This window comes from Eretmochelys imbricata, chromosome 7 (assembly GCF_965152235.1).
Source record: "Eretmochelys imbricata isolate rEreImb1 chromosome 7, rEreImb1.hap1, whole genome shotgun sequence".
NCBI classification, from domain to species: domain Eukaryota; kingdom Metazoa; phylum Chordata; order Testudines; family Cheloniidae; genus Eretmochelys; species Eretmochelys imbricata.
The window spans coordinates 15,869,586-15,891,104 of NC_135578.1; the positions used below are offsets into that span (position 1 = coordinate 15,869,586).

General features: G+C 39.7%; 1 protein-coding gene across 1 annotated transcript in view; it reads left to right on the forward strand.

Annotated features, from left to right (window-relative positions):
* ARL8B (ARF like GTPase 8B) overlaps positions 1–21,075 on the forward strand; it is a 37,820-nt gene extending 16,745 nt beyond the window's left edge. Inside the window, exons 2-7 of the mRNA XM_077821409.1 lie at positions 2,266–2,346; positions 5,701–5,774; positions 6,259–6,352; positions 11,419–11,486; positions 11,763–11,833; positions 13,664–21,075. Of these exons, the coding sequence (XP_077677535.1) occupies positions 2,266–2,346; positions 5,701–5,774; positions 6,259–6,352; positions 11,419–11,486; positions 11,763–11,833; positions 13,664–13,713 (438 nt within the window). The 3' untranslated portion in view covers positions 13,714–21,075. The remainder of the gene's footprint in view (positions 1–2,265; positions 2,347–5,700; positions 5,775–6,258; positions 6,353–11,418; positions 11,487–11,762; positions 11,834–13,663) is intronic.
* The last annotated feature ends 444 nt before the right edge of the window (positions 21,076–21,519 follow it).

Sequence of the window (21,519 nt, forward strand, 5' to 3'; positions counted from 1 at the left end):
AGCATCTGGAATAATGAAATGGAACTTCTCTTATAGTTTTGAGGTACTGTGTAAGTAGGTCAGTGAAGTCTCACCTTTTTCTAAGCCACCGACACAACAAAAGCCCTGTCAGTGAGAATGAAAACATGAACTATCAATGGCTTGAAAAATTAGCAACTTGAACCTCCACTGCCAGGGCATCTTAGACACAAAATTTTCTTAGGTTCACTTTTAATTGCTAGTTGCAACTATCTACAAACTAAAGTAAAAATAACTTCAGAATTACACTGTAAAAAGGCCATTGGCTTCTCTGGCCATATCTTAACTCCTAAAAGACCTCCTGCAGTATAAATAGAATCTGTAAATTTACCCAAGTTGCCCACTCATTCATCTGTCACTTAAAGTGTATCTTACTTTACTACTGAACTCTGAAATGCAGAGGAAGAGATCAACCTCTAAAGTCAACATACAACACACTTTTATAACTGCAGAGGTCTTTATATATAATCAGTCAGATGAGCAAAGGTGAATTTGCAATAATCTCTGTTTAAATATCAATTTACATAACAACAGTCTGTATTTATCAGTTTCTAGACTTGTATGCAAATCTGTATTTGAGGCATCAAGTTGCCTTTATTCATTGGTTCAGTAATGGGTAAATGCAGTGGAGAGTTAAAGGGCAACTGAACTGTAGAAGGAGCATAACTTTGTAACCAGGAAATAGAATGGCACAAGGCCTGATGTTACAAGTTGATCATGATCTCTGGATATTACCTTATGAACTATGTTTAAAGCAGTTAGAAAAGGAGTACATGCATCCAGTGAAGTGAGCTGTAGCTCACGAAAGCTTATGCTCAGATAAATTTGTTAGTCTCTAAGGTGCCACAAATACTCCTTTTCTTTTTGTGGATACAGACTAACACGGCTGCTACATTGGAACCTGTCTTTAAAGCAGTTGTAACTCTGCTGCTTTATGCAGAAGTCCTAAGTAATTTACAGGACAGTTTAGCTACTTAATGAGTCAGGTTATGGAAAGATGTGTGCAAGGTCTTGTCTTGTGGCAATATGCTGTTGGAGAGATGGGATAGCTTAGAGTAATGAGAGCTCTCACATCTGAGATGTCCCAAGAGTCACCTGATTCAGTCTGATTATAGTGGACACTGACCCATTTCACAAACCTACTACAGCCAGTACTACTTCAGCAGAGACCCGAGTCTGGAAGAAAGCGTTTACTTTTGCAGAGGCAAACTTAAAGTTGAGGCAGAATAGCCTGGGAGAAATCTGTACTATTGTTACCGGTACCTGTTTGTTTAGCCGCACCCCACCCCCCCCACACACACAAAAAAAGCCCCTGGTTTCCAGTACCATGTAAAAGGCCTCCTTTGGCCAATGTAAGCTAACACTACAGATAAAAGTAGGAACCATATCATTACTATGAAAGGAAGTACCAGTTTATACATCTTGTAAGACCATGATCCATAACTAATCTTTAATACCAAATAGTAATGCACAATAGCATGAACATTCTCTCAAACCTTCAGTCACCCTGAAATCCTCACTTGCTGTCTACAGGTCTGGACACACCCCACTCCCACTTTTCTGAGTACTGTTGAAATTTGTGCAAATTGAGATGCCAGTTTTGTTTCTCAGGAGGCTCAGAGGCTGTGCAAGTTTTTCCAGTTGCCATCTTATTGCCCTAGGGAGTTGAAGCATAGCTTTTTTTTTGTGTTGAAAGCCAGTCCCACTGGAGTTGACACCCTCTGTGCATGTTGCCCAATTAAGCTATGTAAGACTCAGGAAAAATACCTATTCCAGAGTGATAGTGAGGTTCCCATAGCACACAGCTGGAATACTAAGCTCCATCACAAGAAGTACTTGCATCCTTGTTCTTTTAGAGCTCTGTATAACCAAGAGATTGAGTTACTTCACATAGCTTAACGTAAACAAATCATTTTTCCTCTAGTTTAGCTTCATGCACAGTACTTGCTCACTAGATATTCATTCTTTTTGATTTCGAATGAAACATTTCTGGATAGGCCTGAGGGAAATCGTGGTTGGAAATGAGCATTAATAGGCCTCCATACAAAAATTAGTTGCATCACCTATGTTTCCTGGCACTTCAACTAGAAAATCCTCTCCTTATCTGAGGACGCGGTTTTTTTTGTGGATTTTTTTTAAATAGCCGTGTACTGTAAACCGTGTCAATCATGCATATTCATGATTCTGTGCTGAAACATTCTCTGCTTATTGTGACAAGATCTAATACAAACTCTCTCTTCTATTCAGTCAGGTCAATTCAGTGAAGATATGATTCCTACAGTGGGCTTCAATATGAGGAAAGTTACTAAGGGCAATGTGACGATAAAGGTATGTCAAGAACATTTTGCTCCTTATTGGGGCAAAAGTGTTCAATAGCTTTTAAAGGGATGCTCTCAGATTAGGTCACTGTCTGAAATGAACTCCATAGATTGACTTGAGAAAGCTAAATTGACCTTTCATCAGTCCAGCTTTGTTTTGTCTCGCCATCAGTCAGGTGTCTTCCTTCTCTTCTCTCTCCTCCTTTCTCTCCCCGCCCTCCCCCCCCCCCCCCCAAAAAAAAAAAATAAACAAACAACCAAGACAAGCCTGTTTTGCTTGCTGGTTCTTAGTCACTAGTATAATGCTGCTTGTCTGAGTTGCAAACACAGCAGGGGAATTTCTAATTCAATTTTTCTTCCTGAAGCATTTAAAAATGCATGGAATAATCAAACCAGAAGCTTTGGTTAAACTTCTTCATGCATAAGAGCCCTTCTGTGTTAAAATGCAATGTTCGACTGGCATGTTCTGTTATGACTATATTCAGGTATTTCCAGTGGATCAGTAGGAATAACTCTTAATGTTCTTACACAGATAAAAATTTTAAATTCTGGCTTCTCTCCAGGCAGCATTCAACTCTGTATTAAATGAGAAATATACCAGAAATGTACAGGCTAAACAACAGAACCTCTTCGTTCTCTGGAAAACCAAGTTTAAAATGGGATCTTAAATAATCTCTTGTGCCGAATAGGAATCAAATTTCAGTTTATTCCCTTCTGAGACAGGAATTTGGGATTATGAACAAAAAATGGCACTAGCTCCTCAAATGGGCAAAGGAAGGGAGAAGTCCCTTGAATCTTCACACTTGGGAACAGTAGCATAATGGGTTCTCAAGCTAGCAGAAAATGGGCAACTTATCCAATTTCAAGGAAAATCATACCACGGAAAAGTTACTCAGAATGCTCCATATGACAGACTGGTCTAGATCTCCCTTCTCCCTATCTGAAGTTGCATTATGAGTGCCCCACTATGCTGCTGCTATGTTTCTGTTGTCTTGCATCTAGAATACTATGGCATATGTGGCTCTCGCCTTTTTTTAAAGTTTTTATCCACACTCCTGAGGGTCGCTACTGTTTTTTGCTGGATACCATCTAGAATTGACAGAATTCTGATCTGCCCTAGTCCTCCCATTTACAGATAACAGCATCAAGATACTTATTATGAAAGGCTATGGTTACATCAAAAGCTGTGACTCCAGATAACATATGGGCCATACAATTCATTTATGTATTCAGGCTCTCTGCTCGTGACTTGTGTCCAGTGGGACTTCCTAAACTTAATAAATATTTATCTACAACCTTTCCCACTTCCCTTACCCATGCCACTGCTATGGTACCTAGAGTAAAGCTGTAACTTAAAATTAAAATGACTTCTAGTTTTGGGCAAGGGTGTTGCTTTTACATAATTAACAAATTGTAAAGTCTCCTGTTCATCTACAGCACTGTACAGGAAACACACTGTCAACTAATTAGAAGCTCTGAAATTACCTTATAGTAAGTTGTCAATTCTGCCAGTGGAGCAGAAATCCAAGAATACTAGACTCACTTGGATTAACATGGCTCCCAGCTTTCAGAGGGTCGGGGTTTCTGCGCACCTTAATATAATGTCCTGATCCCATTTCCTCAACCCCCAGAAACACCAAGTATGTAGTATTGGGCTGAAATAAATATATTTTTCCCCCCCATAACAGTGTGTGGCTTATGACCCTTCCTATGTACACTTAGCTTATTGCAGAAACATACAGTACCCACAAAGGTATTCTAGCTAGTATCTTTTGGATCAAAAAAAACCCCTCACTGACAACTGACTAATTACACTTAATACATTCTGATTTACAATCCTGACTTAGCCTTCCACTCTCCTTTTTGGTGCTCTGACTCTTCCATATGCCCCAATTTCTTGAGAAACTTGCTTCAAAGCAGGTTTTTTCAGTTGCAGCTAATTGTTCAAATGATCCACAACCTCATACCACAAGTTATGCTGGCTGCTTATACTGCAAGAAGTGAACTTAACAGGTCTGTTTTCTGGCATTGATACACTACCATGACACCTTAAAACTAATTCAGGAAATGCAAGAGTTAACCTTAAATCAGAACACTCTATTGCAAAGCCCAGTTTTGCCCTCAGATTTATGCGATCATCATTGTACAGATTCATGGATGAAGTGGCCCCTGTTTGAAGGTATACATGAGTGGTGGGCAACCTGCAGCCTCTGGGCCACACACTGCCCATCAGGGTAATCCACTGGCAGACCGCCAGACAGTTTGTTTACATTTGCACAGCCGCCCGCAGCTCCCAGTGGCCGCAGTTTGCCATTCCTGGCCAATGGGAGCTGGAGGAAGCGGCGGCAAGCACGTCCCTGTGGCCCACACCACTTCCCCCAGCTCCTGTTGGCTAGCAATGGCGAACTGCGGCCACTAGGAGCTCCAGGCAGCTGTGCAAATGTAAACTGCCTGGCAGTCTGCCAGCAGATTACGCTGTTGGGCCTCAGGTTGCCCACCACTGGTATATGTGGTATAGAACCCAACACTCATTTGAAATATGGATGACTTGAGGTTCTTCAACTTCTTGTATTAATATTAAACTTCTGATATTGTTACATTTACAGGCACTTGCCCTAATAGGCTAGCGCACAAATATTGCTGCATTCTGCTTAATCAGAAATTCTCAACTATGGAAACCCACAGTGAAATAACACAACAAAACTATTGTTACCTCAGTTTTCAGTCTGCATTGTTCAAGGGTCTAATAAATAGGTAACTTTTAACTGGATCATGCTGTGAAATTCTTGTAAACTGCTCTGTAGATATGTAAAGTTCAATAACTTGAGTTTGAGTTTAAGTGTAGGACTTTTTCCTACATATTCTGCTGTAAAGAGACTTTCTCTGGAGGTGCAAGTTAAACATAACCTTCCCCCTTGATATGCCAGAGTTCCTTTTGTCAGTCCTCCAGTGAGACGCTCCATGCAAATAGCTGACTTCAGCGTGTATGCTGAGTGCAAAGTTGCATACTCTTACACTGTCTTTATGTTTTAGAACGACATGCATCTTCTTGTTTTGCTGTGTGCTGGGTAATACAGAAGTTCTGTAACTTCTGTGAATTTTTTAGGTGTCAAGCTTTCAGATACAAGCATCTATATTTTTACTTAATGTCTTAAAGTAGGGGAGTGTGGATAGATGACCCTGCTGACTAGAACCATACCATTATAGTGGAAATAGCCTTTGTATGAAAACTACTGAGAAGACATAAGGATCAAATACTTTCAAGCACTTCACTTCACCTGTTAATAGTTCTTTTATACTGTGCTTTGCGATGTTTAAATATAGACTTAACCTAGTGCCTTGCTAAACTTGCTTTTCCTTTAAGATCTGGGATATAGGAGGGCAGCCACGATTCCGAAGCATGTGGGAGCGATATTGCAGAGGCGTTAATGCTATTGTGTAAGTAAAGACTGTGTCAGGCTGCTCTCATCAGCTGTAGATTTTTCTTCTTCTTTGCAGCTGAGAAATAAGCCTTCAATTTGCAAACTAGTGTTCTGTTTTACTTTAAAATTCGGTTGTAGCCCCTCTAAACTAGCTTTTGAATGGTGTTGGGAAGAACTAAGGCTTGATTTCTTTTTAGCTATTGTTTATGTAACTTCTGATCTAATATATTAACTTCTTGACATCTGAAATCATCTGCACGACCTTTGTGAGACAGTCTGTAGCTTGACTGCCCCAACTCCAAGTACATTTTAAATGGGAGAGTTTATCAAGCTCTACGTGGCTGACTAGTATTTGGGACAGTTGCCCCCTCTGCAAGACTTGTAAATTTGTTCAAACAGATAGTCCTGAAACTCAGTACATGTGCTAGTACATCTAGTTTCTGAAGCTTATAAACCTGCTTAAGTTACTGAATAACTAAATTTACAATATCTTTTTAAAGATATATGGTAGATGCTGCTGATCGTGAAAAGATAGAAGCCTCTCGAAATGAGCTACATAACCTTCTAGACAAACCACAGTTACAAGGAATCCCTGTAAGTAGTATATTCTGGCTCTAACATTGCATGCTTGGTATCAGCGAAAAGGTAGATGTGGTAATATCTTTTATTGGATCAGCTCCTGTTGGTGGAAGCTACAAGCTTTCGAGCTACTGAGCTGCTCTTCAGGTCTGGGGAAGAAAGCAGAGAATCTGAAATAAATACAAGTTGGGACAGATTGTTAAGCAGAAAGGTTAACATAGTTGTTGGGGCATTTAATGCACTGGATGAGGTACACCACTTGTGTAGACCCAGGAATTTTGAAAGGTGGGTATTCATGATGGTAGCAGGGGAGATATGTCTACAGATTTTGCATCTATTCTGCCAGGGTCTGCTTTGAGTTGGTGTGCCCTGGTCTGTGGGAGTTTGCTTCTGATGATGAACGTGGCAAGGTTGGGGGATTGTTTGAATACCAGAAGAGGGGGCTTAGGAAAAATTTCTTTCAGGATGTGGTTCCCATCAAATACTGGCTGTAATTGTTTCATAATGTGATGCTGGCAGACTAGGTGCCAGCTTATGCCAAGGGCCCTAGGCCTCTGTCAAGATTCCTTCCCCACCCTGAACTCTAGGGTACAGATGTGGGGACCTGCATGAAAAACCCCCTAAGCTTATTTTTACCAGCTTAGGTTAAAACTTCCCCAAGGTACAAACTATTTATTTATTTTTTACCTTTTTGCCCTTGGACTTTATTGCTGCCATCACCAAGCGTCTAAAAAATTATATAACGGGGAAAGAGCCCGCTTGGAAATGTCTTCCCCCCCCCCAAAAATCCTCCCCAAACCCTACACCCCCTTTCCTGGGGAAGGCTTGATAAAAATCCTCACCCATTTGCATAGGTGAACACAGACCCAAACCCTTGGATCTTAAGAACAATGAAAAAGCAATCAGGTTCTTAAAAGAATTTTTTTTAATTGAAGAGAGTAAAAATCACCTCTGTAAAATCAGGATGGTAACTACCTTACAGGGTAATAGGATTCAAAACCTAGAGAATCCCTCTAGGCAAAACCTTAAGTTACAAAAAGATACAAAAACAGGAATATACATTCCATTTAGCACAGCTTATTTTATCAGCCATTTAAACAAAACAGAATCTCTCGCATATCTAGCTAGATTACTTACTAAGTTCTAAGACTCCATTCCTTTTCTGTTCCTGGCAAAACGACACAGACAGAGCAAACCTTTGTCCCCCCACCCCCCCTTAAAAGTATCTTGTCTCCTCATTGGTCATTTTGGTCAGGTGCCAGCAAGGTTATCCTAGCTCCTTAACCCTTTACAGGTGAAAGGGTTTTTCCTCTGACCAGGAGGGATTTTAAAGGTGTTTACCCTTCCCTTTATATTTATGACAGCCTCACTGAACACTGACTGACAAATGCATAGCTGGAGACCAATCTGGTCCCACCTGTGTGTTAGCATTATTAAAACAGAAGTTGACAATGTGTTAGTGTTTACACATGATGAAAGGCTTGTAGGCTGCTGCATGTTTTGATCTGTTATAACTTTCACCATGGGCCATAGATGTTATAATGTGTGCATTTTAAACATCTGTAATTGTGTAACTCGGGAAAGAAGCATTAATTAATGTGAAGTGCTGGTCCTTCACACAAGAAGGCCTATGGAAATCAAACCACTATGAAACAGCAAAGGACAAGGACTTTGTTGGTTGAGGCCAACACCCCTCCTCTCCTTCCTCCCCCCCCCCCCACCCCCCCCCCACCCCGCAGAGGAGGTAGGTGCTGCCACTTCTACCATCACAGAAGGAATTGCATCACTATACTGCTTGCAATTTGGAGAGGGCAATATTTGTAAGTTTTTAAGCAAGTGATCCCCAAGCTGCTTAGCTTGTGTTAGCCCTAAAGAACATATAGAGTGCCTCTTACAGCAGCTTCTATTACCTTTTGAAACCTAAAACTGTAACTTATTTGTGTTTATTTGTTGTGACCTTCTAAATAACTCTAAAGATCTGTTAGCCAAGAAAAAGAAATTAAGTTAGTTTATAGAATTGGCCACAAGTATTGTCTTTGAGAGATCTAAGGTACAGTTGACTGGGGTAAGTGACTGGTCCTTTAGGACTGAGAGTAACCTGAATATTGTGACCTTTTGGTGTAAGGGACCATCTATCACAAGGCAAGTTGCCTAGGTGGCAAGATAAACCAGAGTACCCAAGGGGGGCTGTCTGACCACATGTTGAGGCGGTTGTCGTGCTTGCGGAGTTCACACTTGATACTTGGTTGGTGAAATCTAGGTATAGACAACACAACCAGTTTGGGATTTTTGCCCTGTTTTTTTAAGTCTGCCTTGAGATTGGCACTGATGGTCATGAGCCATTCTAGACAGCTTGAACAATATTCAATATGGTTTCCAGTGTGGGATGTTAGCTGACAACTAAGTTTGTTGTCTGAAGGGTTTTTTCCTGTATTGAAGCAGGTTTCCCCTGGGGTATTTGGGTGATCCTTACCATGATGTGATTCACTTCTCTGAAGTATCCTTGTTTTGGTGAAGGTGATTTTAAGTGTTTTAAGGTGTATATCCCAGACTTTCTCCTTGGAGCATATTTTGTGGTGTCTGAGTGCCTGGCTGTAGCTAAGACTTCTTGGGGTGTTTGGAGTGGTTGCTGGATCTAGGAAGGTAAGTGTGGTGATCAGTTGGTTACTTGGGTTTACAGCTGTTTGTAGGCCTCCATTGTTTGAGCAAATTATGGTGTCCAGGAAGTGATCTTGATGTGGGAGTATTCTGGAGAGAGTTTGATAGATGCATGGTGGTGGTTGAAGTTGTGGTGGGAAATCTGAGGAAGTTTAGGTGTTCGGTCTAGAGGATGAAAATAGAATTGAAATTTCAGGTATATCATTGACTTCATGGTGCATTTTTCCAGAAATTCTTCCTCAAGGTGGTCCTCGAAGAGGCTTGCATATTGGGGAGCCATCGTAGTACCTGTGGCTGTTTTTCCATGGTTTGGACTAAGTGTTTGTTAAATGTGAAATTATGGGTGAAAACGAAATGGATGAGCTTAGTGATGTGTTTAGGGTGGATTTGAGTATTGTACATTAATTTGTAGGCATTATTTTGTATGCATGAGGCAGACTACGATGGTATCATTGTGAGGGAGGTGAACACCATCCTTGCCACCATGGAGGTCTGGGCGAGATTGTTCATGGTGAGGAGTTTCTGGAGGAAGCAGACCCTTTCGTGTGGTGAGTGACCTAAGGATGGTTTCTATTAGTCCTGATACTCTCTCAATAAGAGTGCTGTGGCCAGATACGATGGGTCTGCCTGGGTTCCCCTGTCTGTGTCTCTTGAAGCATGTAGAACAATTCTGTGGTGGGTTTGTGAGGGATGAGGTTGTAGAGTTTTTCTTGGAGTTTTTTGGGGCAAGGATTTGATGGTATATTTTAAGTTCCTGTGTGAATTGTGGTGTGTTCTTTATAGGTGGTGTCTGTTGGTCTTGTTGACGTAGTTATGATGAAGTGCTATGATGGCATCTGCTCTGTCTGCACGTTTGATCTCTATCTGCTGGTTAGGATTCAGGGACTTTGCAAAACCTTCAGACGTATCTCCACTGCTACAATGATTAGTACCTTTTCAAGATTCATGAATCTGACATGTGCCTATCACAACATGCTGTGCCTCATCCAGTGCATTAAATGCTCCAATCACAACTATGTAGGGGAAACCAGACAATCACTATGCTCTCGGATGATCTCACTCAGGAAAAATAAGACCAAAACACTGTATCAGCCGTGATCCCCCCCCCCAAAGTGATCATCTCATATCTGATCTTTCAATAATTGTCCTCAAAGAAAACCTGCACAACATACTCAGAAGGTGAGCTTGTGAACTTAACTGTAAGTCTGCTAGACAACAAAAAATATGGACTTAACAGAGACACTGGTTTTATGCCTCATTTCAACAATTTGTAACACACCACACTGCCTGCTGTCCTTAATTGCCCTCTTCATTTCAAGTGATGGTTTAACACAAATTGTAGGCCTTCTGCTTAACAGTCTGTCCCAGCTTGTATTTACTTCAGACGCTCTGCTTCCTTCCCCAGACCTGGAGAAGAGCTCTGTGTAGGTCGAAAGCTTGTACTTTCCACTAACAGACATTGGTCCAATAAAAAAATATTACATCACGTACTTTGTCTCTCTCATCCTGGGACCAACAGTTACAACACTGCAAACATATTCAGTCTCATGCAGATTTGTATGCAACTTCAAATGAAATGTAAGTTTTATGCAAATTTGTAGATTAACTCTTAGAAATCATTAAGCATATAAGGTTGGTTGGTTCATGGTAAAGTTAGCTTGTGCAAACACTTATCACCTACCATGCCTGTTCTATTTTACTTTGCATTTTTATAATGCAGCTATCCCATGCTTTAGGCACATCTTGCTCGATGCTGTTTGAATTGTTTTGTTCAGCACCTACTGCAAGTAAATCATTTAGGGCAGGGACAGGTTTACTGTGTACAATGCCTAACACAATGGGGCCTTGATCTGGCTCAAGCCTCTAAATGTTACCATAACACAATAGTCAATAAATTACAATCATAGTGCAAAGCATAATCCACACTTTAAATTTTAGAAACACAAACAGAGATCTGGGAAACTTGGTACAAAGGTAAACCCAGTAACCATAGAGGCAAGCCCTGAGAAGAATCCATTGTTCAGTCCAAAAATGGAGGGCAACAGATGGAGGAATAGCAGACCTCCAAGAAAGAGGAGCTCTAAAGCACAGGAAACTGAAATAAGACCTGCTGATTGTTCTAAAGACCACCATCAAGGACTTGAGCAGACCTCTGGAAGGGGCTTTCATAATCTGGTCTTGAGGATTCTGTTTTGACCTTAGTAGTCTAACAGCTGAGACATAATTGATAAAATAGACTGAGGGGAGGTGCAAACACTCAAATCCAACTTATTAAATCATCTTTCTACAAGGCCTTGAAAGTGACACAGACCAATGTTTTTGTCTCCCTGTACTCAAAGTAAAATATACATCCCTACTTGATGACTGCCTGTGTTTGTGAGCAATGTTCTGTTTCTCACTGTTGCTAATATCAACTGTTTTAGGTTCTAGTACTTGGAAACAAGAGAGACCTTCCTAATGCTCTGGATGAGAAGCAGCTAATTGAAAAGATGTAAGTCTCAAAGAAAATGTGATTAAGAGAGAGTCTACTATAATTTTAATTAGCTAAATTCTTGTAGATATGTCTAAGTCATACAAAATGAGCAAATTTCAGCTTACTGCTCTCATGTCGTCTTATTTATAGCTGATGGCTTGAAAGACTGTAGAGAAACAAGCTTGCATGCAGTAGATTAAGTGATAGTGTCTAGGAAACGGTTAAGTGACTAATGTCAAAATGAGATCCCACTTTGTTACCACCAAATGTTACTACATGTCTCCTCTCTTTCAGGAATCTGGCTGCTATTCAGGACAGAGAAATTTGCTGCTATTCAATTTCTTGCAAAGAAAAGGATAATATAGGTAATATAACTTAACCCAGAAATGCCAATTTGAGAAAGATACCTTTCTTGAACTGGAGGTACACACACACTCTAAACTCTTGTCTGTGTTCGACATAAGCAATGAGTCTGAGCCATTTTCAAAGTACTGTACAGTATACATTCATTATAGTAACTTCCTCAGTGTCATTTTAGTACAAATAATTTTATGCCACTTTGGAGGAGTTAAGAAGCACTGAACTTGAAGCCTTTACAATACTTGTATCCAGTCAGTGAAATGAAGTTTATTGTATTACTTCAGCTAGTCTCTAGTTATGAGCTGCAAGCTAGAAATAGCAAATTTAGCTTAAAATACAATAGTTCACACCTTCAACTCTTTTAGATTTGAAGCTTATGAAAAGAACTGTAGCTAGGTTCTAGTGTTCAGGAAACCAGTTTCCTGGACACTCATCCATGATTTAATCAGAGGAAATGAAGTATATGAATGCATAAAGGCTCCAATTCCTTATTACATAACAAATCTCATTTGTTTGGTGCAGTAGTGGGTATTCTGTTTCTTTTACTTCTGGGCTAGATGCATCAGAGGGAGCTTGGACAAAAATCTGGAGGGAGAAGTGTGCAATCTACTTTGCTAGGTAACAAAATGTTAGGTGCTCCACCTACTCTACAGGTATAAGAAGGCCAGCTGGTTGAGGCTGTTACATGACCTTAAATGACTAATGCTGCAACTCAGACAAGGCTGTTGCATTGCCAAGATCTGGGGGAAGCTAGATTGTGATATGGTGACTTGACCATATCTATCTCATTAACCATTCTGGGTAACCGATGGCCAGTATATAAAAAGATGTTCTTTATCATTGCCTTTTTATAATATGAAATTAAGTTATCACTTCGAGTGGATATAGCTAACACTTATCTTCAAACCGCATTTTCTGGAATCAGTGCTTCCAAACCAAGATTCAGACATAAGGATGTTATTGTAGATTATCTGCAGGGTGTCAAACCAATAAACTTGGTGTCCTGGCTTTGTATTTCTGGCTGTTCATGTATCTTCCTGTGCTTCAACAGTCTTGTGATTGCTCAGGAAATTGACATGGGTAAGAATCTCTGTATTTTCATTACACTCCCTGCTTACAACATTGGACCGGTGACAGCACATGTACCTAAAACATCACCTGTCTAAATAATCAAAGCTAGAAGGGTAAACATCAGAGTACAGATGGGTAAACTGAGAATACTAGCTCAGTCACAGTTAATTAGCATCTGAACTAAGAGTAGGATGGTCATCTGATTCCCAGGCTAGTGTGCTTGAGGCTTATGTATCTGACTAAAGTTAGCTTCCCCAGAACATGGTATGGTATAGCTAATAAGATCCAATATGTGTGTGGAATAAGACAAGTCTCTGGCTTCAGTTCTTTCTCTTTAATTTTACGTAGCTTGTTTTTGGGATTTGTCTAATGCTGGAGCCCTCAGATGTGCCCAGGTATTCCTTCCACTGGCTTCTTTACAGTTTCATATTAGGTGCTGTTGAAATTTTGCTGATTTTATGTAGCACTTCTGAGGGTGTAGGAGGGGGCAGTAGGACCAGGTACCAGTGAGACATGTTTTAACTTCCAATACAGACTCCTTTGGGGGTGTAGAGGGGAGGTGAAATTTCTCCAGCCTATGACAATATTGAAGGTTCCTCTCAGCTGTGTACTGAGAACAGCATCCTGGAAGAACTTCTATAACATATACTGGAAAACTTTTATTTATATATATAAAAATATAATTTTTGAGGGGGAGGGGGTAACTTAAATCTTTAGCTATATGTAAAAACCTTACACAAGTGCATCTTTTGTTTTCCCTTTAGATATCACGCTTCAGTGGCTTATTCAGCATTCAAAATCTAGAAGAAGCTGAAGTCTTCCTGGAATCTCCCAGCTGGCCATAATCTCAGAATTGTCCACTCCCTCCATGATGAATTACAACCCAATAGTCCTCTTGTATCCAAGAAATGGCCTTTTTCAGTTCATTTCTCATGTGCACTGCTGAAGACCTATATTCCTCTTTCTATCACAAAGAATCAACTAGAGTTGTCATGATAAGTCAGCACAAAAAGGGTTTATTTTTCAGCTGTCTAAAGAGTGTGTGTGTGTGTGTGGGTGGCTGGGGGCTTTTTAAAATTATCTGTACCATATTAAATCAGAGTACATTTCTGTTCTGGTCTTTCTGGGCCAGATTTTTATATTTGATTTTCAGAAAATGTTCATATTTTATTTCTAGTGTTTAGTGGCTTGAAGATGCTGTCACTGCACAGCATTAAGATTCTAGTGCCATATAGGGCATTTAGAAGGCATCCCACATCACGCTTAAAGGTTAACTTCATTTTAATCTCACAAATGCATGTGAGGTGCATATTGTAAGATTTAGAAATGGAAACTGTCTGCATAGGGAAGCACTAGGTCAGCATCACTAATTCTACAGATGGGACTTTATGTAGTCACTTCTAGACACCACTTTTCTGATGAATTAGAAAAGCCAAATTTTGTATTTGTCTAGATCATTACTTGTATCTTCCTTCTTTGTTGTTTTATGGGGATGGAAATGGAATATTTTACTAACCGCTTTCAACAGTTGGAGTATTCTAGGAGACTAAACAAATTTGCTAAGAGCATCGCTTTGCTCACAAATGCATTTTTCTGTCTCCAGATGCTTTAAATGGTCTTTATCTGAAACACCAGAACAAATCTGAGTTGCTGCATGATACTCAAATTACTTTTACTTTAGTTTGGTAATCAGTGATACTGCTGACTTTCAGCACTGCACCTGTGTTACTGTATAGTCAGTGTCTCTTATTCATGGAATAGCTGGGCACAGTTTCATCTGGTGCTATGGAATATCTAGCTATTGTGACAACTCTAGACCTGCCTGCTTGCTCAATGTAATCATGTGCAAAGTCTACAGGTTGTAAGTTGAAATATTTTGTGTCTCAAAGCACAAGAGCCAATGAATTGATCCTGTTTCTTGATTAGCTTCTACAGTATGGAGAAATATGTATAAACTAAAGATTGTAACATGTCTTTATAGCTATACTTTCTCAGTGACTTCAGTATATTTAAAGGGACAGACTCATCAAGACTGGTTTGTTCATATAGTAATGTTAATGTAGCCCACTGTAGTGTATACAACTATGATACACCTGCTCATGTTGCCTCACACTGTGTGTGATTCTTTTAAGCAGCACCTAAACATAGATTCAGATGGTGCACTTTCAGAGCCTTCAGTTGTGAACACTTTCGTCCATCACGTAATTAAGACAAACCAGTTTTAATTTAGATTGCTATGGCCTTACTGTTCTGTATCAACTACTGCACTGTCCGCACACTACATGTTGTCTCCCTTCATAAACCCAGCTTGTGTTTTAGTTTGTCCTTTCATTCTCTGAAGCATGGTTTCAATTAATCCCATAGTAGTGTTGGTACTGTGGAGAGGGGTATATTAACTTGCTACTGTAGTCACTAGTTCACCCTGGACTGCTACAGTTACTTTGTTTAGCAACTTTGCTTGTGCCTAAAGTAAGGAAACTGAACTAGAATGTGTGACTTTCTGTGTGGGGACCAGGTCACTGTTTAGTTAACTGGCCTATAGCTGAACTTGGTGTGTTTGGTGTGTATCTACTTGACTGCTTTTAGAATTTCTGGCATCCAAACACTACTACCAACTATTAACCTGTGCATTAATCTCTGCATGTGAACAATTTAAATAATTACTGAACTTTGTAAATAAGTGAATTTTTTTTTATTTGGATGCATATTGTTGGTTTACTGCTCTTCAGCTTTATTCAATAAACTTACATTTTGAGGGTTATATTGACACTTAGCTTACTGACTCCTCAGTTATAGTCTGGCTTAATGTCTTTCTGTGGGCCACGGGTGAATATTAACTGTATTCTGACTTCTAAAATTAAACAGGAAGTCAAAATAGAATAGTGATTGGACAACATACAGTGTTTCACAGAAGGAATGGCTGGTCCATCTGAAACTTGCCCTGCTCACCTCTTCCTTGCACATAGAACTCATAATTGCATGCTTGGATCCTGGAAGAAAACAGAGTGGACTGTTGTGATCATCTGGTCTGACCCATCTAACACAGAGCAGGCCATAGAACTTCCTCGAAATTATTCCTAGAGCATATCTTAGAATAATGTCCAGTGTTGATTTAAAAATTGTCCATTGGAGAATCTACCATGACCTTGGGTAAATTGTTCCAGTGGTTAATTGCCCTCACAGTTAGATTCAGACTGGAAAAAAGGTGTAAATTTTTGTCTAGCTTCAACTTCCAACCATTGGATCATGTTATAACTTTCTCTGCTAGATTGAAGAGCCCGTTATTAAACATTTGTTCCTCATGTAGGTACTTAGACTGTCATCCAGTTGCCCTTACATTCTCTTTGTTAAGCTAAATAGATTGAGCTCCTTGACTATCACTATAAGGACTTTTTTCTTTTTCTTTTTTTTTTCAGTCCTCTAATCGTTCTCCTGGCTCTTCTCTGAACCCTCTTCAATTTATCAACATCCTTGAATTGTGGACACTAGAACGGGATAGTTTTCCAGCAGCAGTTGCACCAGTGCCAAATATAAAGATTAAAATAACCTTTTTATTTCTATTCAAGATTTTCTTGTTGAGACATTCAAGGATTACATTAGCCCTTTTGGCCACAGTATTGGTGACCTGTCCTCTTCATTATTTACTATTCCCCCAATTTTTCTCATCTGCGAAAACTTTGATTTTTGTTTTCCTCCAGATCATTAATAAATATTTTAAATAGTGTAGGGCTAAGAACTGAGCCCTATGCGACCCCACGAGAAATACACCCTTTGAATGATTCCCTATTAGGTCTCAATATGTAACTGCAGTCAGCCAGCTTTTAATCCATTTGTGTACCATGTTAATTTTCTCTTTCTAGTGTTTCATCAAAACATCATGCAGTAGCAAGTCAAATGCCTTATAGAACTCTAAGTATATTATATCAACGCTATTCCCTGTGTCAGCTAAACCTGTAATCTCCTCAAAAAGGATCAGATTAGTTTGATATGATCTATTTTCCATAAACTGATGCGACTGGCATCGTTTACCCTCCTTAATTATTAAGTTCTGTATCAGGCACTACATTATCTTGTTCAGAAGTGATGTCAGACTGATGGGTCTATGACCACCCAGGCCATCCGGTTCACCCTTTTTAAATATTGACACAACATTGGCTTTCTTCTGGAACTTCCCTGGTGTTCCAAGACTTATTGATGATCAACATTAAAGGTCCAGTGGGCTCCTCAACTTGCATCCAAGAGTTTTTTAAAAGGGCTATCTGGAGCTACTGATTTTAAAAATGTCTATCTTCAATAGCTGCTTTTTCACATCATCTTGAGGTACTAGTGGAATGGAACAAGTGTTGTGACTACCTCTCCTCCAGTTACAGAACAAATATTTATTAAACACTTCTGCCTTTTCTGCATTATATTACTAATTCTACCATTTCCATCTAGTGCCAGACTAATACCATCGTTAGGATTATTTGTTCATTATATACTTTAAAAGCTCTTTTATTGTCCTTTAACTCTGCTGGCCATCGATAGAGCCCTGTGCGGATACAAATTTTTGTATCTGCATCCAATCCTCAAGCTTCAAAAAATGGTCTGCAGATATCGACATAAAGCAGATATCCGTGGATTTGCAGGGCTCTAGCTATAGGTTTCTCCTTGTATCCCTTTTGCTTTCCTTATAAATTTTCTTCAATTCCTAGCTTTGAACTTCACTTTTCGTTTTGTTTTTGTTTGTTCTCTCTCTCGCTCTCTCAAGTTAGATTTTGTGTCCATTATGGCCTTCCTGATTGTGGCTTTTTGGGCATCTAGTGAAGTATTCTTTAAACAATGCCCAATTATCATTCACATGTTTTCTGATTTAAATTCTTCCTCCTGTGGGAATTGTCTCATAATTGTCAAATTTGTGAAATTAGCCCTTAGAAAGCACCAAGCATATGATCACCAGTCTGGACTTTATTCTGTTTGCACATTATAAATGTGATCACTTCTATCTACCATTATTAACTTTTAGTTCTGTGATCCAATTCCTCTTTATATGTCAAGACAAGGTCTAATACAGAATTCCCTGATGTTGGATGCAACACTTTTTTTTTTTTTTTGTTAGGACGTTGTGAACTGTAGTCCTTACAAAATTCCAAGGATGTTTTAATACTGGCAGCATATGACCTCCAGTGTACATCACTCAAATTGAAGTCCCCCATAGTTGCACAGACCCCCCCACACTTGCTATAAAGAGGAGCGGAAGGAGCTGGTCATCCTTGTTCCCTAGTGTCGCTTGAAAGTGTATGGCAGATGCCAACTAATACCCCTTTTCGCTTTATCTGCTAGGACGTTTGATCCAGAAGCATTCAAGATCATTTTATGCTGAGTTATCGGTGACTCAAACAGCTAATACCATTTTTGATGTAGAGTGCTACTGCTGTTTTCCCCCCCCCCCTTCCCTTTTGCACAGTCAATTATTCCTACACAGGTTATGGTCATTGATTTTTAACATTACAATCATGGGCATCATCCCACAATTTTTCCATAATACCAACTAAATCAAATTTATGCTCATAAATGAACAACTCCAAATCTTCCTGTTTTGTTACCCAGGCTTCCAGCATCGGTGTATAGGCAATTAAATTATTTCTTCTCTTAGTGTCTTTCTGGTTTCTTAAGATGTTGAAAATTTTTCTTCTATATGGAGTGCGCATATCTTCCCTCTTCATCCTCCCACTTTTGTGATTAGTTTAACACCCTCTGACTACTCTAGCCAGCTTGGCCCAACAAGCTTACTTCCTCTTCTGCTGAGGTGGAGGCCATCCAAACTATACAGCTCCTATTTCCCCACAGAAGGTGGACTAATGTTCCACAAACCAAAACCCTACATCACTTACCTAGCCAGCAGTTAGCTTCCAGAATCTTCTGCCTTCTCTCTTCCTTGGGTTGTGGGACAGGAATGACTGCTGTCCAAGTGATCTTGATGAGCATGCTTTGGAGGTCTCTGAAATTTATTATCTGTGAAATATACTGTGACAGTATCATTAGTGCCGATTATGAACTGTTACCACTGGATCCTTACCTGTAGACTTCAAAAGCCTATATACAGCTGAGTGACCTCCTGTCTATAGTACTCATTGCCCCATATTTCTACTTATGTTCTGTCTCCATGTATCTCCACAAGAGCTGTGGAAGGAACCATTGCTCAAAGTGACCGTTGTCTAGATCAGGCATATCTCTCAACCAGCCTAAAAATGTAAGGTGATAGAATTTTGGTTCACATGTCAATTGCTTCTGACTTGAGGCGCTATATCAATTTAGTTCTGACCCTGTACGTGTCTTGCCCTTCTTATTTATAGGCTTCTTTAGTGGGACAAGCTACAGTTCCTGTTCCATGACCTCTGTCAATTAAAGTGATGGGCCACACATCACCAAATACCCTTATGTACCCGCATTACTATGGGCATCCTTACCAAGTGGTTTAGGGCCAAGTTAACTTCACTGGGCGTCAACCCCCCCGAGTAAGGCTGCATTATGTCACCTTTATACCTGCTTGCTCTAAACCAGTTAAGGCAAATGAGTGCTGAGAGTACTCAGTTTGCTGCTACCATGCAATACTGGTCCTACTTATCAAGACTTGTCTTCAGTGGTGTCCAGTTTAGCCCTTCTTAGGCATGCTAAAACCACTAGTTTTAGGGGACGGAAAGCATATTAAGAGGCAGAGATGGGCTGTATGAGTAGTTTTGCTGGGCAGATGGTAGGTACTGTAAGGTAAGCTTGTTAATGCCTTAATCACAGCTTCTTGTTTTGAAGAGTAAATATATCCACTGTTCTGTTCTTAGCGATCTCTTTTGTAATTAAATTAGTTTCTGAAATTATAGCATATTGAAAGGAAAAATTGCACTAATCAAAATAGATGTGTATAGTAAGCTAGATGCTCGAACTCACATTTTCACAAGGCTAAGGCAAATTGCTGTGGGCAGGGATGCATGCAAATTGAGTCAGTCAAGACTTCCTCCTATTAAATATGAATGAGCTTTAAGGGCCAATTTCACAAATCTGAAAACAATTGAGAAATAACATGAGGAAGAATTTCACCAGAAACATGTGATTGATGATGAACACTTTACTAGATGCTCCAAAAGCCACAATCAAGAAGGCCATACTAGATTTAAAAAAAGGAAGGGTGGTTCACAATGACCTGTTAGTTCCACAGGAATCTAAAAAAACAAATCTGCATAATGAGAAAAAAACATTAAATCTTTTTTAAAACTACTGTTTTTGCCTTGAAACCTTTACCTCTGATCCAGTTAGCTTTCTAAAATGCACATGTAAAATGGGCCTATCAAAAGTTGACTAGTCAAGTCTCTGCAGAAGAAGAGATGCCTTTGAGCACAGTCCTAGGCTGATTACAGCCTTCAAATTGGGAAGAGTCCTGGATTATTGGCATCAGAAGACTCCATATGTGATATTCAAAGTGAAAGTTTCACAAGCAGTATGTGATTACTTCCCCACTGCTCTAGAATTCAGTGTTGGATTTAATAGAACTCTTAACTTGTATCTGGTACAGTTCAGATCTAAGGCCCCATGCCCTTCAGTTGTAATAAGTTTGGGGAAGAAAGAATAAGGTGAGATGGGTGTCAGTAGTGCATGTTACAGTGGTACCTCAGATGTTGCATCTGCACTGTGTTCCACCCACAAGCATGTCTTCATAACACAACCAATTTAGCTAATCAGAAAATCAGGCAAAAAGAGTATAAAATTTGCTCAAGTCTCTTTATCCCAACATTTTGAAAGTTTCAGTACTCTGTCCTGCCCACAACTCTTCCTGGAAAATAATGTATATGAGTGGCCTAATCTGACATTGGTTTGATACACTGAATGTGTCTGGGAGGTAACCTGCATTGCCCTTTATTTTTTTGAAGGTGTACTTTGCCTATTAACGTGAGGGCCAGTTAGAACACTTGTTTCCCAGTATTATTTATCCCATCTCCTACTCTGTCCGTTTTATGCTCTGTGATCTGCCTTTTTATTAACAGGCAATTAAATAAAATGACTTTAACCTGAAATTTCAAGGGTCCCATTATGGATAGTAATCCACTTGGCTCAGGTGTTTATATTCTACTTTAATTGTAAAAGCTGATTAGTTTCAGCCTCTAATTTTCTTAGACTAATAAATGATGCAGTTGTGAACGCTTCTGAGGAATATTTACCTTCTTGAATGCATGAAAAGTGTGTGGCATTTTGTTTTTGTTCCTCCCCCCCTTTTCTTTTTTTGCCATAGGTTCTGAAACCCTTTTCTGAACAAAATGTACATGTTGGGTCTTACTATTTGAGTATTCATTTAAGAAAATCGGGTCTCCTAGAGGTAAAATACAGAGCCAGAGAAGTAAACTCCTGATATAACTATGCATTTAATTAATGTGGGGCATCAATCATGCTTTCATTATTTCCTGGTGGCCTTCTAGTGTTTGTATGGTATCCTGATAATTTAGAGCTGATGGGTATTTGAGTCCTTTAAAGTATAATTTGTCAGAAATCTCCTAGTCTGGCACTAGGATTCATCTCTGGATGTTACTGATCATAGAGGCGGGTGGCTGTAGACTGGTTTTAGGAGAAATGTTTGCATGTGCACACCCAGAGA